We start from the raw sequence: 18126 nt of genomic DNA, 5'->3' as shown, positions 1-18126 counted from the left end.
ATGTATGTAAAGTGTGGCCTGACCATTGGTTTATACAAGGGAATAATCACCTTCTTATTCCTGCTAGCAAAATTCTATTATCATTGACGAGATCCAATGAGCTACTCTTGCAGCCTGTCTGCAACGCTCAGAAAACTTCAAATCTGACTGCAAAATTACCCCCAGGCCTTTTTCATTTGGCACTACCCTGAATATATACCGCACGGTTGATACGTCACTCTGGGGTTACAGCTAGCCATATGTGGTACATTGCATTTTGCAAACTTCAGTTGCCATCTCTCAGCCCATATGCTCAACTTTTATATCTCCTGTTGCAGCATTACTGTCATTAACAACCCTACCAACCTTTGTATAATCTGCAAACTTTGTAAAAACTTTGTATCATCTGACATTCAAGAGCTGCTGGGAGTCATCATGGAACAAGTAAATACCTGGGCTGCATTAGGGTAACTAAAAGTAAGAACAAGTTCATGTATTCTTGCATTTAGACTAATGCTGGAAGTATAGTAAATAAAATTGATGAATTTCAAGTGCTGATCAAGACATCAAAGGCAGATATCGTTGAGATATCAGAGACACGGTGTTACACAGATATAAGTACCATAGAATTGGAATTTGGGGGGTACAATGTGTACAGAAAGGACAGACAGGGTAGAAAGGGAGGAGGGGGTTATACTGTTAGTTAAGAAACACAAAATCTAAGGAAATGCATCCAGTTGACACAGGTGGACAGTACAATGTTGAGTCTGTTTGGTGGGATACACTGCGAGGGGGAAAATGAGAGTAAGAGTATGTTTTAGGCCTAATGACTTTGAGTACAATGAACAATTCTACAGAGAAATAGAGTGGGCTAGTAAATCAGAATGTCTTATAATGGGGGATTTAACTTCCCAGATATTGACTGGAACTTGTGGGTTGGTCACTCACAAGCTATCAAGACTTTTGTGGATTTATTGGAGGATTGTTTTCTACAGCAACATGTTCGGGAGGCAACCAGAGGGAGTAATACCCATGATCTGATTATCAGCAGTGATTATTATTCATGCATTAAGAATTTGCAGATAAAGGAACCACTAGGTGACAGTGATCAGTGTACTGATGTGGGATTTACTTAAATATATAACTACCATCAAGAGTAAAGGGAAGGGTTTTTGTTTTCATACAGGTGACAACATTGGTCTCAGACAGTTTTTAAATTTTATACAGTGGGATCAAGTGATGATGTTATCAGCGGTGAATTTTAAATGGGAAGTCTTCAGGGACTTAATCTTGGAGGCTACTAGGCTTTTCATACCAACTGAAAAATACTGTTCATGGTTCAGGCCTAAAAGGATGTCAGATGAATTAATGAGGCTTGTGACAGAAAAGAAAAATGCATGGGATGGATATAAATTATCAGGCAACACAGAATCCTACGGCAGTTATAAGCTAGTCTGTAATCAAGTCACAAAGGAGGTTAGTCAGGTGAAGGTAGATTACGAGAAATCTTTGGCAAAGGACGCAAAGAAAACAGCAAAGAGTTCTTTACTTATGTAAACTCTAGAAGGAAGGGCATGAATCAGATTGGTTCCCTTGATGTTGGTGGTTCGACTATTGATGATCCTTCTCAAGTAGCTGATAAACTGAATGAGTATTTTGCATTTACATTCATACATGAGGAGTTATTCAAGGAGGGGGAAATGCCAAAAGTGTATCAAACTCTAACAAGGAGCTAAGTTATTTTCTAATAACTAAGAGCAAAGTGGAGGAGAAATTATTGAAGTTAAACATAAAAAAGGGTACCAAGGGGAAGATGTAATCTAACCAGTTATAATGGATGCAGCAAGGGAAGTAAGCTAACCCTTAGCCATAATTATGAGAGCTTCCTTAGAGTCAGGGGAGGTCCCCATGGACTGTAGATGTGCAAATGTATCCCCAATTCACAAAGGGGGTTCAAAGGATGACACAAATAATTATAGATCTGTCTGTTATGGGGAAAATAATGGAGTCACTGGTTGAAAAGTTGATACAGGATCACCTAGACAAGACAGCAGCAATAGTTCAGACAGAGCATGGGTTTGTTAAAGGGAAGTCTTGTCTGACCAATTTGATTGGATACTACTATGTGGTCACAAAGGAACTGGATGCAAAAAATAATTTTGATATCATTTTTTTTTTTTTTTTTTTTTTTTTTTTTTTTTTTTTATGTGGACCCCAAACACGAGAGGTATTAGAATACTTGGATTTCAGAAAAGCTTTTGATACTGTTGCATATGGAAGATTGCTGTCCAAATTGGAGTGGTATGGCATTAAGGGCAAGTCACTGCAATGGATAAAAGGATGGTTGAGTGAGAGACAGCAGAAAGTGGTAATAAATGGACACTGCTCTACGTGGACTAATGTTATTAGCAGAGTCTTCCGGGGTTCGATGCTGGGCCCATTGTTGTTTTATGTATTTATCAATGATATTGATGAAGGTATATCAGGCCTAATGTCCAAGTTTGCAGGTTGATACAAAGGTTGGCAGAGTTGGTAATGACAGTAAAGGCAGTATGCTACTGCAACAGGATCTAGAAAAGTTAGGCAGGTGGGCTGAGAAGTGGCAACTGAAGTTTAACATTGACAAATGCAACGTACTCCATATGGGTAGCAGTAACTCAAGAGAAATGTACCAACTTTGTGGTACTACAATCAGGGAGGTGGAGAATGAAAAAGACATGGGGATAATTGTGCAGTCAGATATGAAGTTCTCTCAGCAGTGCAGACAGCTGCCAGAGCAGATCATGGAGTTTTGTCAATGATATATAGGAATTTTGCTAGCAGAGACAAGAAGGCGATTATCTCTTTGTATAAGGCAATGGTCAGACCAACCCTTGAGTACAGTCTGGAGGCTTCATTTTAGGAAGGATGTAGAGTTGCTAGAACCAGTACAGAGATGGGCAACAAGATTTGTGAGAGCAACAAAGTGGTGCACTTACGAAGAAAGGCTTAAGTTCTGCAAGTTGCAGCAGCTGGAGAGTAGACACGTGCTGTGTGATCTGATCGAGGTGTATAAGGCTTGAATGGTTTGAGCAGGCTCAATGCTGCCAGGATACTTCTGCTTGCTCAGATTAAGAACCTTAGGGGACATAGATTCAAATTGAAGAAAGACAGTTGTAGAATAGATGTGTGGAAGTTTGCCTTGAGCCAGCGGGCGGTTGATTGCTGGAACAGACTTCCATCTGTTATTGTGGAAGTTGATAGCATAAATAAATATAAGGCTGAAATAGAGAAACATTTGGAGTGACTGGTGGTTGAATGGGAAGGGGTTTTTTTTTTTTTTTTTTGGCTGATGCTGTGTAAGCTTGCTTTCTTGCATCATATGCCTCAACTAATGCTAATGCTAAATGCCAATTAAGGCTGATATACCTTTATCAGTATCATTTATAAATACAGAAAACAACAATAGACCCAACACCGAATCCTAGGGGACTATGACATTAGTCTACAAAGAGCAGTATCCATTGATTACCACTTTCTGTCTTCTCCTTCTCAACCATCCCTTTATCCATAGCATCAACTTGCCTTCAGTGCCATACTGCTCCATTTTGTACAGTAGTCTTTCAAGGGGCCCACATCTGGTGAGTATGGGCTTGGCATACCCAGGGTCCTTAGCTGGATATCATCATTCTTCTCTTTTTTGGTGATTTCCTTCTATTTGTCTCTCTCTCTCAGGGTAATTTTTTTTTTTTTTTGGCTGGTGCAGCATAAGCCTTAGGCTTCCTTGTACTATGTGGCTAATAATAATAATAATTGAATTATGGTATACCTTTAAAACATTAATCACACAAACTTTGAATGCTTATATAACATTAAAAAAATACTCCACGAGGAAGATTCCAAGTTGGATGAATAATGAAGTTGCTAGATTACTTGGAGTTTAATGGCACAAGGGCTACTATTGCCAAATTGCACCAAATATTAGAAACCCCAGCTGAAGGTTCAGATAAACTCAACAGTTATTTTGCATTGATATTTACAGAAGAAACACCCTTTGTGTCAATGAGATATTATAGGAGCAAAGTTGAAAAAAAAAATTTAATTAATGATGTGAAATTTCACATGTTTATTTAATGAAAAAACTTTCGAGCCTACAGGCCAGTAAGACTCCTGGGGTTGATGGCATATACCCTATAATCTTAATGAAGTGGCAAGTGAGTTCATTGAACCATTGAAGCTAATGATGCCAGCATCACTGAATTTGGGAGTGATTCAGTTGGATTGGATAAGGGCCAATGTATCTCCAATACATGAGGGTGGTTCTAAGAGTGAAGTGGGAAATTACCTTCTGGTTAGTCTAACTTCACAGTTGGTAAAGTTGTGGAGACAATGATCAGGGGTGGAATTCAGGATCATTTAGTTAGAAATGGAATTCTGACAGATACTCAGAATGGTTTTGTAAAGGGAAAATCATGTTTAACTAATCTGGTTAGCTATTTTTATAGGGTCACTGAAGAGCTGGACTTAGGGAATAATTTCAACATTGTTTATTTGGCTTTCAGCAAAGCATTTTATCGTTGTGGCTGATGTTTTGATATTAGCATTTTAATATCTGGCACCAATTTTGTGTTATTATTTTGTTATTTGGTTTTTTTTAGGAGCATTAGCCACTAAGGCCATATTGCGCCGGGGATATGCGGTGGTCATTCCCTGACCTTTCCGCATCCTCCGTATTTGGTAATCACGGGCTCGAACCCCAGTCTAATCAAGAAGCGTGTGCTACGCACGGCTACTCCTGCCCACCTGGCTACGGAGGCGCCCCAATTTTGTGAAAGTCAGGCGAAGATCACCTCTTTTTGCTATATCAAGTCGATTGCGATTTTTTGTTAACAACTGTGTTACACGACTAAAGCCAGATTCCACAAGATAAGATGATGGGAAAACAATGACATACATTTTAGCTTTCTCCCATAAAAGCGGATATTTACATGCAATGTCACTATTCTTCCATACATCATGCTTTTCTTTTTTGAATAGACTTCGGACTGTCTCATCAGACCGCAATTCAACAAGTTCCTCTTGTAAATCAATTTCAACATCAGCAACATTTACCTCAAATGGAATCAGCACCCAATCTGGGATGTTCAGTTCTAGTAGGTTCTTGAACCGAACTTGCATGTCTTCATAATTTTTTTTTTTTTTTAAATGATCAACACACACAACGCAATCATCATCTTTTAAATCACTGCTAACTGAAGCAAGGTTTGGAAACTGGTCAAACGCACGGCGTGAGATGTTAAGACTGTACAATTTAAGTTTTCCTAGGACTGCATTAATGGCTTCTTTGCTAGATATTAAATCACAATTATGTCCTTGCTGTAGTTTATTAAGAGAATTCAGTTTTTCAAACACATCTGAGAGGTAAAATATGTCTGTTTTCATGGCAACCAACTGTTTTCCAGTCTCCTTTTCGTTTAGAAATGGTACAATACTGTCCCAAAGGATGATAAAGCAACGAAGACAATTGCCTTTAGAGAACCATCGCACCTCTGTATGCAGTACAAGACAGTCATATCTTGAAGAGCATTAGCCCTTAATGAGGTTGGCAGGTTTTATTACAAGAGTTAAGGCTTCATGAAGACGTCCCACTCAATCTCTTCACCACCAGATGGTGGTGAATCGCGCAAAATACTTTTGGCAATACATTTTTTAAATGAATGATAAACCCTCTGTACCTACCGACCATGGAAGGAGAGCCATCAGTAGCACAAGCCATTAAATTTTCCAAGTGGAATATTTTTTTTTTTCTAAAATAAGACTGCACTTCCTTAAATATTGTTTCACCTTTAGTATCTGTTTTGAGGAATCTTGCCAAAAGCATTTCCTCTCTGAGTGTTGATTATCATCCATACATCTTACATATGCCAATAAAAGTGTTTCATTGCCCATCAGAATTGATTCATCGAGTTGCATTGCAAATTGTTTCACTCATAATTGAGCAATAAGCTAATTTTCTACATCTGCAGACATTTCATCAATGCGTCTGGATATTGTGTTACTGCTCAAAGGAAGGTTATCAGTAATTTCACGTGCATTTTTGTTTAACATTGTTGAAATTACAACTGATATCGAAGGCAAGATGACGGTTTCACCAATGCCATGTGGCTTTCCAGATTTTGCGATTATTTTGCTGATTTCATAATGCTAATAACTGCTATCTTTATTACTTGCTTGTTTTCTTAAAAAATCTGATCCAATTTGTTTCTTCCTTGAAAATTGTCTTGTAGTTTTCGGAAATACTCCACTGATTTATTTTTATTTTCACTGTGCCTTGTCTCCAAATGGTGATGAAGCTTATTTGGCTTCACTTACTTAACTTCAAATATTTAATGTTGGAAATGCTTGTAGGTACTAATTTTTATTTATTATTTTTTTTATGTAAACCCCAAACACGACGAGGTGTTAGAACCTATAGTACTTAGTACCATGCTTGGGTTGGAGGTTGAGAAGACGAAAGAAGATATTTGTTGACATTGCGACTTGAACTTCTGTAGATTGTAATTTTCAGGAAATACGTATGAAGGAAGGTTGTTCCAGAAAACAGCAGTTGAATGAAATAAACGTGGAAGATGAAAAGTTGGTCTGTGAGCTTGAAGTTGGACAGTAAATGGATGTTGGCTAGTGGCGGCACGTGTTTGGACTGTTTTGAAAAGCGAGAGCAGGAATTATAGAAGCTAATTCAGAAGAACAGTGCCCATGGAAGTATCTGTAGAAGAGGCATGCAGCAGAAACAGTACGTCTATGAGACAGCGAGTGCAGAGACTCTGTTAGAGATGAGTCATTAATTAACCCTAACTGCCCTCTTCTGAATGGAATCAAGAAGCCTGAGAGAGGTTTTGGGGGCACCACCCCAGATGTGGGAACAATATTCCATGGCAGAGCGGATTTGCGATTTATACAGAGTGAGCAGCTGTTTGGAATAAAAGTAACGCCGAGAGCGAAAGAGAAAACCAAGTTTTTTATATGCAGAAGAAGCAATATTTGTAATGTGCTTGTGCCAAGAGAGATTAGAAGTCAGGGTAATCCCCAAAGAGATATATCATTTTGCCTAGAAATCGGAGTGTCACTAAAGATAAGCATGGGAGCAGAAGAATCCTTTTTGTGAGATATAAGACAACACTGAGTTTTAGAAGGGTTGAAATCAACTAAGTTGTCTTTGCCCCACTGGAGAATTACCTGAAGATCGGCATTTAAGGAATTGGTAGCAGATTTTCGAGAAGTTGAAGCTGATTGAACAGGACAAGGTTTCTCAAAATGGAAAGTGGAATGCAATTTGCTACCATTGGCAAAACTATGGATAGGATTTTCAGTCAATGGAAGAAGGTCATTAATATACAAGAGGGAAAGAGTGGGGGAAAGAACTGAACTTTGGGGGACACCGGCATTAGTGGAGAAGTTAGAAGACAGGGTGCCATCTACCATCACCCTCAGTGAGCGATCAGAGAGAAAACTGGATAACCAATTACAAAAAACAGTTGGCAAACCATAAGATGTAAGCTTGTTTAGAAGACCTTTATGCCAAACACGATCGAAAGCCTTTGAGATGTCAAGAGCAACTACTTGTGTTTCACCAAATTTTTTCCATTGAATTAGTCCATAAATGGGTAACATAAGCCAGAATATCACCAGTGGTTCGACACTGACGGAATCCATACTGGCGATCATTGATCAGACGGAAGGTTTCTAGGTAGTTTAAAATTTGGCGGTTAATTGATTTCTCCATTACTTTAGAAAGAGTAGAAGTAATTGCAATGGAACGATAATTGGATGGGAGGGATTTGTCACCCTTTTTAGGAACTGGCAGAAGGAAAAACACCTTTGGAATAAGAAAGTGAAAAAAGGCAGCAAAGAATAGGAGTAAGTTCAGGAGCACAGGTTTTGAGAACAAGTGGAGAAATACCATTGGGACCTGGAGCTTTCTTAGCATCAAGATTCGTCAAAACCCTTCTGACATCCTTTTGACAGAAGACCACAGGAGGCATTGAATGGAGCGTGTTGGGAATAGTGGGAGGTGTTTTACCAAGATCCTTAATGCATGAGTTGAAAGAAAAATGGGATGCTAGCAGGTCAGCTTTATCCTTGGCTGAAGTGACAACAGAACCATCTGGTTTGGACAGAGGTGGAAGCAGAGATGGGCAAAAGTTGCGGCCAATAGCTTTGGCAAGGGACCAGAATGCTCTGCTACCGTTAGGGCAAGAAGCAAGTTTTCTACTCGTAGCCTGTTCAAACTCTAGTTTGGACTGATTAATAACTGCTTTACAATTGTTGCGGCAATTGTTGATGGGGTAGTGTGGGCAGAAAATGAAACTGAAGAATTAGAAACAAGCCAATTATGATATGCAACATTCTTCTCTTGAACAGCCTTAGCACATTTATTGGAAAACCGAGGTTTAGATACAGGACGAGATTTTAAAGTGGAGTGTGGGATAAAGCATTCCATTCCTGCAAGAATAATTTCACTGATACGATCTGAGCAAATGTTGACATCAGAAGTTTTGAAACACTAATCCGACCAAGGAAAGGAAGAAAAGAAATCTCGCAGGTCATCCCATTTTGCATTCTTGTAATTCCAAACAACATGAGATTGGGAATAGCCATGAGATAAAGGTTCCATTGGAGAAGAGACAATCACCAAGTTGTGATCTGAAGTGCCTGAAGGACCTCTCACTTCGACCGTGTACTTAGAAGGGTTGTTTGTGAGAAAAAGATCAAGCGTATTGGCTGTATGATTAGGATTGTCCGGTATTCTTGTAGGTAAGTGAACAATCAAGGTAAAGTATGGGCTCTTTGGAACCCATACTTTACCTTGATTTCCAACCTTACATCCAGCATACAGTTCATAGGCTTTTCTCACAAGTTGTGACAGTGGCTTCCACTGTGATTCTAATACTACTTCTCCGCAAATGTAGCAAAAGAAGGCTTATTTCGGCAAGAACGCCATATTTCATGTATGTTTGTGGTATGCACACATAAGACCACAATTAAGAAATTGTACATTTTTATTTCTAAGTTAACACAGTTCACGATTTACACTTATGCACATAACACTTGTTTGCACTAATTCACTAAAACATTTGTTCACTTTGTTCACCACTCACTCGCTGAAAAGCAAACACATTTAGAAATAAGAAAATGCTTGCTTGGTGTGGAACCCACTCGTATATATAGCGGTAGAGAAGTTTCTAGGAGGCTCAAAATTATTTTTAGAGAACTCTGTCAAAAGTTCTAGAACCTTCCAGAAACATCATGACCTTTTTTCTGTATATAGCAGTATTCTGGAATATTCCGGAACATTCTCGAATGTTGTTGAAATCCAAATGTTCTAGGGAAAAAATAAATATATAAAATAGATGGAAATGATGATTACCTGAATTACAGGTCTTGGTTTTCGGTCATTAACCTACAATGTTTGAAAACTTTTTATGCACGTTTTTACGTGCATGAAATGTGCAACAAGAATCTGTTGAGATTATTTCAGGGAGGAAATTGATGCTGAACAGTGTAATCTGTAGTCACCCGTATGTGTTATAATGGATTCTTGGTATATTTGTGATGAAACAAATATACGTAAAAGCATTAAAGTGACAAATCTGTCTAACACTTCAAATAAGGAGAAAAAGTTGAAACACTCGTAGCCATAAAATAAGTTTTTTTCCTTTTTTTTTTTTTTTTTTAAAGCTTGTTCCTTAGATTTCAGGAATGAAGTGTATGTGACTCATTTGCTGTAAAGAAAAATGCTTTTGTGCTGCAATAAATCTTGCAGCTGCAGATGAAATGTATGAAATAAAACTTTTAAAATATAGTAAAAATAAAGTATAGTATAATGGTAAAATCTAAAACATAGATAGAAATAAAAGCAGTATGAATATACAGATAAATAATAAAAGTAATAAAACGAACCACTTTTCTTTGATTTAACTTTTTCTGTTATACTGTACTTTATTTTTTGCTATATTTTAACGAATGTTTGTTTTGCATTTCATTGGTATTTCAGGATTTTTATTCCCAGCACAAGACCCTCTTGCAACTTCTGCATTTTATTTAAGAATGCATATCATCAGTCCATTTTTTTATGTATGTTTTTTACTTAGACATAGCACATTTTTTCTCTCCTTAGTTCCTACAGCTCCTCGTGATTTAACGTGGGTACCGGTTGATGCACACTCAATCAGATTGAATTGGCAGCCTCCTCAGCACCTTAATGGCATCATCATACTCTATCACATCCTCTACAATACACAAACTGAAGATACAACTCTGTTGGACAGATGGCTTAAAAAGGAAACATATGGTAATATTAAAATGCTAATTACTAATTAGCATTTTAATTTTAAATATGCTAATTACTATATCTTAACCTGGAGGTGGGTTACATGGTATTTGTGTGACGCTATTTCAAAGTTTTCAGATTTTACTTAAAGATTTTTTTTTTTTTTTTTAATTAAAAAACTCCGTAATGTTATTTTGATAGAAGTGTAACAACATGAGTTTAAAGCGGTGGTTTCCAAAGTTTACATGGCTTGTTACACAGCTTCTCAAAGGAGACTGTGGTTAACACTGTCATCTTTGAGAAGCTGTGGCCCTTCTTATTTTCAACAGTGAATAGCACACCTATGGAATTTTAAGATAATGAAAATCATTTATTGGAATTTAATGATTTAATATAATATTAAAACTTTAAAAGATATATTAAATGTAAACTGAAATTATGGTTTCATTTTTACTAGAATTGCAGAAATCATCCTGCACTGTGAACTTATTGCCACACTACTCAATGTTTTCTCTTCCTACAGTCAGTCCTCGTATAGCACGATGTTCCTAGAAATCCTCGTGCAATATAAATAACATACCTTATGGGAAAACTATTTTTCCCATAGGGAAAAATAGTTTTCCCATAAGGTATGTTATCTTGGGTGGTGGCACCTAACCATAGGGTTAGGTGCCACCACCCAAGATTGAACAGACATTTGTAATCAAAACATTACCAAACACAATAAATAATCATAGTAAAATACATAAGTATGTAATAAAATATTGCTAATGCTTTTTGCTTCTATCGTAAGCAAACTTGATCTTCTATCCAAACAGATGACAGCCATTCCATCACTTCCAATTCTTTGTGTCTTGATCTAATGGATTTTATTACACTTTGAGTTGTTCCTGCTATGAAAGTTGTTTTTATTTTCTCTGAATTCTTTTTAATTCTCGGCGTTGCCTCATTTAGGCCTGTAGCACGTGCAGTATCACATGGTCTTTCATTTCGCTCAAAGTGCTTCACAATTTCATATTTTTTCTCTATCGATAGATAGAAAAAAAAAATTTTTGGCCATAAACGCTAGTATGAGGCTGCTACAAATTTTCCTGGGTAAGAATTTTTGACCCAGTCTGCCTATGTCTATCGATTTTGTTTTTGTTTTTTTTTAATCTGTACTGTCTTCACCAGGACACTTCCTTTTCACACCTTTTAAGTATTTACTCATTTTTAGGGAATAAAGCACAATTACAAAAATGAGGAGGCACGTTTGATACACATAAACAAAACTGTGCGCGTGTAGCAACTGAATAAACAACACCGTAAAGGCAAAGACACACTATTAACACCTCACCAGCTCACATTTTACTAAAGCACATTTCTGGGGGTTACTACCATAAAACAATGAAAACAATTTCCAGTTGCATTTCTGCTAGTGGAATCTGTTATGAACTGGTAGTAAATTCAATCTAATTGCATTTGTGATAATGCCGATAGCTGGAATTGTGTGGGTTTTTACGTCATTATGGTGAAATGTGTTTCCCCTTCACTCATAAAAAACAAATACATTTTCAGAATCTTCTCTTTATTCCCATCATGTTGCATTCAGTTGGGTGATTCTGCGTTCAACTGCCATTTCTTGTAAACACAAAGGTGAATTGTGCATAAGCGAATTTGGTTCATGTTATATATGATATCGTTCCCCTATTTATAAATCGTGTATGATCGAATTCGTGTAGTGTAAACACTTGTTATACGAGGACTGACTGTACCAGCATAAATATGTAAACTCATTCTTGGTTACACATTCATCATGATGAGTGTATACCCAAAATATGATAAAAGATATGATGAGTGTATATCGAAATACATCAGTTATCTTTTCCTTTCCATTAAAGAAATGATTTCGGAATATTTCCATAAATCATGCATTCGTGATTTTCATATTTTACTTTTTTTCTTTTTTATGATATATTTTACTCTGCATTCAATCAAGTTTGGTGGGTTTAGCCTATGAACATTATGAACTTTTTCTAATGCTGTTTTAAATCCACTCTTCAGTTGCTCTCTTCCTCTGAAATCAGACATATTGTGTTTGTTAATAACATGGATTCTTATAGTTTTGTTTTTATTCCACCAAAGCTTTTCTCAACCAGTGGGCACTTTTTTATTTTTTTAAAACTAAACTCACAAACATGAAAGGTGTTAAAACCTACAGAACTTAGTATTGTGCATAGATTATTGATAGTAGATATGAATTTCTGGAGATTGTAATTTTGGGGAAATAATATGAAAGATGGAACAATTATGTTCTGTTTGGAAAAAAAAACAAGTAGAGGTGATAAAAGAGGAACAGGAAAAGTGGTTCTGTGAAACATACCAACGAAATTGTACATTTTTGCAAGAAACAAACACATGTGGCATGTGTTTGTTTGAACTGGTTTAGAAGTGTGGGGAGATGCCAGTTCAGGACAGTGCCCATGAAAGTATCCATGTATCGATAGAAAACATACTGCTGAAATTAAATGTCTGCCAGAGAGAGAGTGGAGAGAGAATTTGAATGGAGTGAAGTAGCTTGAGAGAGGTTTTGGTGGGAACAGTATTCCAAGGTAGGGTGGATTTCAGATTTGTACAGAGTGATTAGTTTTTTAGAAGAAAAGTAATGAATCCAGGGAGTAGAAATATATATATATATTTTTTTTTTTTTGTGATGTGCTTTTGAAAATAGAGATTAGAATAAACCTCATTAGAGATATGTCATCTTGTCTCGTAATTTGAGAGTCATTGAGGTTTAGTGTAGGAACAGTTTTTTTTTTTTTTTTTAACTCCATTGAGGAATTGCCAGAGATCAGCATTTGGAGGTGGAAGTGCCATTTACCGTCACCTGTAATGAGCAGTCAGAGAGTGAATGAGATACCCAATTCCAATAATATAAACATTCAACTGGCCATGAGATGGGAATGTTCAGAATATTTTTATGATCAAAATCCTGAGAAATCTCAAGAGCAACTGCTTGAGTTTTACAGACTTCATGGTGCACTATGGCCATAGTTGCTAGTGCACCTAATAAATCCCTAAACCAACAACAACAATTTATAAACTTTACTTGAAATTGTCCAAAGGTAAGTAACATAAGCCACCCAGCGGATCACCAATGATGGAATCTAATATTGGTGATCATTGATCAGATGAAAGGTTTCAAGATAGCTTGAGTTGATGGATTTCTCGATTACTTTGGAAAGAATAGAGATAAATGGAATGGTACAAAAATTGGAAGGGAAGTATTTGTCACATTTTTTTGGAACTGGCTGGGTATGAGCTAATTTCCAAGTAGGCAAGGCATGATGCAAGAAAGCAAGCTTATGCAAATCAGCCAAAATAAAAAAATAAAAAATAAAATAAACCCTCCCATTTTACCCCTCCATTCATTCTAAATGCCTGTCCAGCTCAGCCTTAAATTTATTTAGGCTATCAACTTCCACAACAAAAGATGGAAGTCTGTTTCACCAATCAACCACCTGCTGGCTAAAGATAAATTTCCGCACATCTATTCTACAACTGTCTTTCCTCAATTTGAATTTGTTGCCCTTCTTTAAATCTGTGCAAAAGGAAGATTCCCATCAGCATTCAGCTTGCTGAACCCATTCAAGGACTTATATACCTCAATCAGATCACCTTGCAGGTGCCTACTCTCCTGTTGTTTCAATTTGCAGAATTAAGCCTTTCTTGTTAAGAGTGCCCCTTTGTTCCCCTCACCATGGGTGGCATTGGAATAATGACTATGATAGGGGATGTATTACCAAGTTACAAAAAATATAGGATGCTAGCAGGTTGGCTTTGTGTTTTATGAGGATAAAATAGAACTATTAGCATTAGTTGAGGCATATGGTACAAGAAAGTAAGTTTTACAGCATCAGCAAAAAAAAAAAAAAAAAAAAACCATTTCCATTTCACCCGTCTGGTCACTCCAAATGTTTGTCCTGTTCAGCCTTAAATCTATTTAAGCTATCAACTTCCACAACAGATGGAAGTCTGTTCCAGCAAACAACTACCCACTGACTAAAGCACACTTCCACACATCTATTCTGCAACTGTCTTTCGTTAATTTGAATATTTTTTTTTTTTTTTTTATGTGAACCCCAAACACGACAGGTATTAGAACCTATAGTACTTGGTACCGTGCTTGGGTTGGAGGTTTGTTGACATTGGACTTCAGCTTCTGTAGATTGTAATTTTCAGGAAATACATATGAAGGAAGGTTGTTCCAGAAAATGGCAGTTGAATGAATAAATGAGGAAGATGAAAAGTTGGTTCTGTGGGTTTGAAGTTGGACAGTAAATGGAGGTTGGCTGGTGGCGGCACGAGTTCGGACTGTTTTGAAAGAGAGAGCGGGAATTATAGAAGCCAATCCAGAAGAACAGTGCCCATGGAAGTATCTGTAGAAGAGGCATGCAGCAGAAACAGTGCGTCTATGCGAAAGCGAGTGGAGGAACTCTGTTAGAGATGAATCATTAATTAACCTAACTGCCTTCTTCTGAATGGAATCAAGAAGCCTGAGAGAGGTTTTGGGGGCACCACCCCAGATGTGGGAACAATATTCCATGGCAGAGCGGATTTGCGATTTATACAGAGTGAGCAGCTGTTTGGAATAAAAGTAACGCCGAGAGCGAAAGAGAAAACCAAGTTTTTTATATGCAGAAGAAGCAATATTTGTAATGTGCTTGTGCCAAGAGAGATTAGAAGTCAGGGTAATCCCCAAAAGAGATATATCATTTTGCCTAGAAATCGGAGTGTCACTAAAGATAAGCATGGGAGCAGATGAAGAGATAGAACAGACAAGACTGAGTTTTAGAAGGGTTGAAATCGACTAAGTTGTCTTTGCCCCACTGGAGAATTATCTGAAGATCGGCATTTAAGGAATTGGTAGCAGATTTTCGAGAAGTTAAAGCTGATTGAGCAGGACAAGGTTTCTCAAAATGGAAAGTTGAATGCAATGTGCTATCATCGGCAAAACTATGGATAGGATTTCCAGTCAATGGAAGAAGGTCATTGATATACAAGAGGAAAAGAGTGGAGGAAAGAACTGAACCTTGGGGGACACCGGCATTAGTGGAGAAGTTAGAAGACAGAGAGCCATCTACCATCACCCTCAGTGAGCGATCAGTGAGAAAACTGGATAACCAATTACTAAAAACAGTTGGCAAACCATAAGATGGAAGCTTGTTTAGAAGACCTTTATGCCAAACACGATCGAAAGCCTTTGAGATGTCAAGAGCAACTACTTGTGTTTCACCGAACCTTTCCATTGAATTAGTCCATAAATGGGTAACATACCAGAATATCACCAGTGGATCGACACTGACGGAATCCATACTGGCGATCGTTGATCAGACGGAAGGTTTCTAGGTGGTGTAAGAGTTGGCGGTTAATTGATTTCTCCATTACTTTAGAAAGAGTAGAAGTAATTGCAATCGGACGATAATTGGATGGGAGGGATTTGTCACCCTTTTTAGGAACTGGCTGGATATGAGCAAATTTCCAAGCAGAAGGAAAAACACCTTTGGAATAAGAAAGTGAAAAAAGGTGGCAAAGAATAGGAGTAAGTTCAGGAGCACAGGTTTTGAGGACAAGTGGAGAGATACCATCGGGACCTGGAGCTTTCTTATCATCAAGATTCATCAAAATCCTTCTTATATCCTTTTGACGGAAGACCACAGGAGGCATTGAATGGAGCGTGTTGGGAATGGTGGGAGGTGTTTTACCAAGATCATTAATACATGAGCTGGAAGAAAAATGGGATGCTAGCAGGTCAGCTTTATCCTTGGCTGAAGTGACAACAGAACCATCTGGTTTGGACAGAGGTGGGAGTAGAGATGGGCAAAAGTTGCGGCCAATAGCTTTGGCAAGAGACCAGAATGCTCGGCTACCATTAGGGCAAGAAGCAAGTTTTCTGCTCTTAGCCTGTTCAAACTCTAGTTCGGACTGATTAATAACTGCTTTACAATTGTTGCGAGCTTTGGTGTAGGCAGAAAATGAAACTGAAGAATTAGAAACAAGCCAATTACGATATGCAACGTTCTTCTCTTGGACAGCCTTAGCACATTTATTGGAAAACCAAGGTTTAGATAAAGGGCGAGATTTTAAAGTAGCGTGTGGGATAAAGGATTCCATTCCTTCAAGAATAATTTCACTGACACGATCTGAGCAAACGTTGACATCAGAAGTTTTGAAACAGTAATCCGACCAAGGAAAAGAAGAAAAGAAGTCTCACAGGTCATCCCATTTTGCATTTTTGTAATGCCAAACAACACGAGGTTGGGAATAGCCATGAGATAAAGATAAAAGACATTGGAGAAGAGACAATCACCAAGTTGTGATCTGAAGTGCCTAAAGGACCTCTCACTTCGACCGTGTACTTAGAAGGGTTGTTAGTGAGAAAAAGATCAAGCGTATTGGCTGTATGATTAGGATTGTCCGGTATTCTTGTATGTAAATGAACAATCTGTGCTTGGTCATTAGTAATTGCAAAAGCCTCAGCATCTTGACCTGCTGGGTCCATGTGACTAGAAAACGGAAGCCAGCTGGAGTTGTGAACATTAAAATCACCAAGGAAAATTACCTCACTGTTAGGAAAGTTGGACTGGAGAAAGTCAAGTTGCAACGAGAGGAAGCCAAAGAGCTCCAAGTGATTAGTGGAGTTGTGAGAACGGTAGAGACAACAGATGAATTTGACACAGTGAGGTAGAGTTTAAGCCAGAGAAGATCAAAGAGAGGAGATTCCAAATTGCCAAGTCTCTGACAGGGAATATCAGAACGGACATATGCACAAGTACCACCTTTGAGGCGAAAGGAATCATACAGCGAATAATTTGGGCATCTGAGATGAGCAGTAGTTGAATCAACTGATAACTGAGATTCTGTCAGAAAAAGTACATGGGGTTTGGCAAACTGCAAGTGGAAATGGACATCGTTGAGATTAGAATTGAGACCACGTATATTTGTGAAATGAATTAGGAAGTCCTTGGGAGGTTTAGATCTTTTCGCAGATAAGCTTGCTCTATTAGTTTAACAATTCATTGTGTATTCAATAGTAAGAAAAAGTGGCTGTATGAAGTAATGAAATTTTTGGATATGGCATACATGTGGTAAGAATATACCCAGATCCTTGACATAACGTGGCCTCGACAATGCTCCCCGCATACACACTACTCGGACTCCCTCCAGTCACTATCTGGCAGAGTAGAGGTAGCAAGATTCAGGATCAGCAAGATATACACTAGCTGATCCGGAAGCCTCCTAGAGAGTTACCAAGAGGTTCAGTCCGGTGTACTAACTAGTGGCCGGCCTGCGAACACCGTTTTAGAGCTGTACCCTCGAAATGTAAGGAATATTGGATCTCGCCACGACGTTCATCATAACCTCAAAAGTCATCAATCATACTGCATGATGGAAGAGATAGGCAAGGGTGGACCGGAACTTAGCTCTAGAGACTAAACATGGGTTACTTCAAGCCTCCAATAAGCAAAGTGGTGGAATTTCACCGGTTGATGAGAGTCATCTACCACCTAGTACTGCCTGGTAACATAGAGGGGCGGCAGTCCTCCATGTGGTGTGGGCACCACACCTCGACCCCTGCTTACATTGGTTCACACTTAGGTGGTCACCCACCATGTACTTGTGCATGGAGGTTATACCCAGAATTACTAACAGTCCCACCATCGTGAAGGTGCAAGTAGAGGATTTGGCTGTCACAGACCGTCCGGACTTCGCCGAAATTGGGTCCACTTGACTTGAGTGTCACCCGAATATCAGTTCCATCAGCGTTTTTGACTCCCAGGTAGCAAGTACAGCTTGTC

At 38.2% G+C, this 18126-nt stretch overlaps 1 protein-coding gene across 1 annotated transcript in view; it reads left to right on the top strand.

Annotated features, from left to right (window-relative positions):
- The window catches only part of LOC150080206 (protogenin-like), a 393090-nt gene that overhangs the window by 242648 nt on the left and 132316 nt on the right, over positions 1-18126 (top strand). Inside the window, exon 16 of the mRNA XM_090380644.1 lies at positions 10136-10309. Within this exon, the coding sequence (XP_090236770.1) occupies positions 10136-10309 (174 nt within the window). The remainder of the gene's footprint in view (positions 1-10135; positions 10310-18126) is intronic.

Source organism: Mastigoproctus giganteus, chromosome 9 (assembly GCF_048544385.1).
Source record: "Mastigoproctus giganteus isolate SK-2022 chromosome 9, ASM4854438v1, whole genome shotgun sequence".
NCBI classification, from domain to species: Eukaryota; Metazoa; Arthropoda; class Arachnida; order Uropygi; family Thelyphonidae; genus Mastigoproctus; species Mastigoproctus giganteus.
The sequence above is the reverse complement of the archived record's forward strand: the minus strand, read 5'-3'. Positions and strand labels throughout refer to the sequence as shown.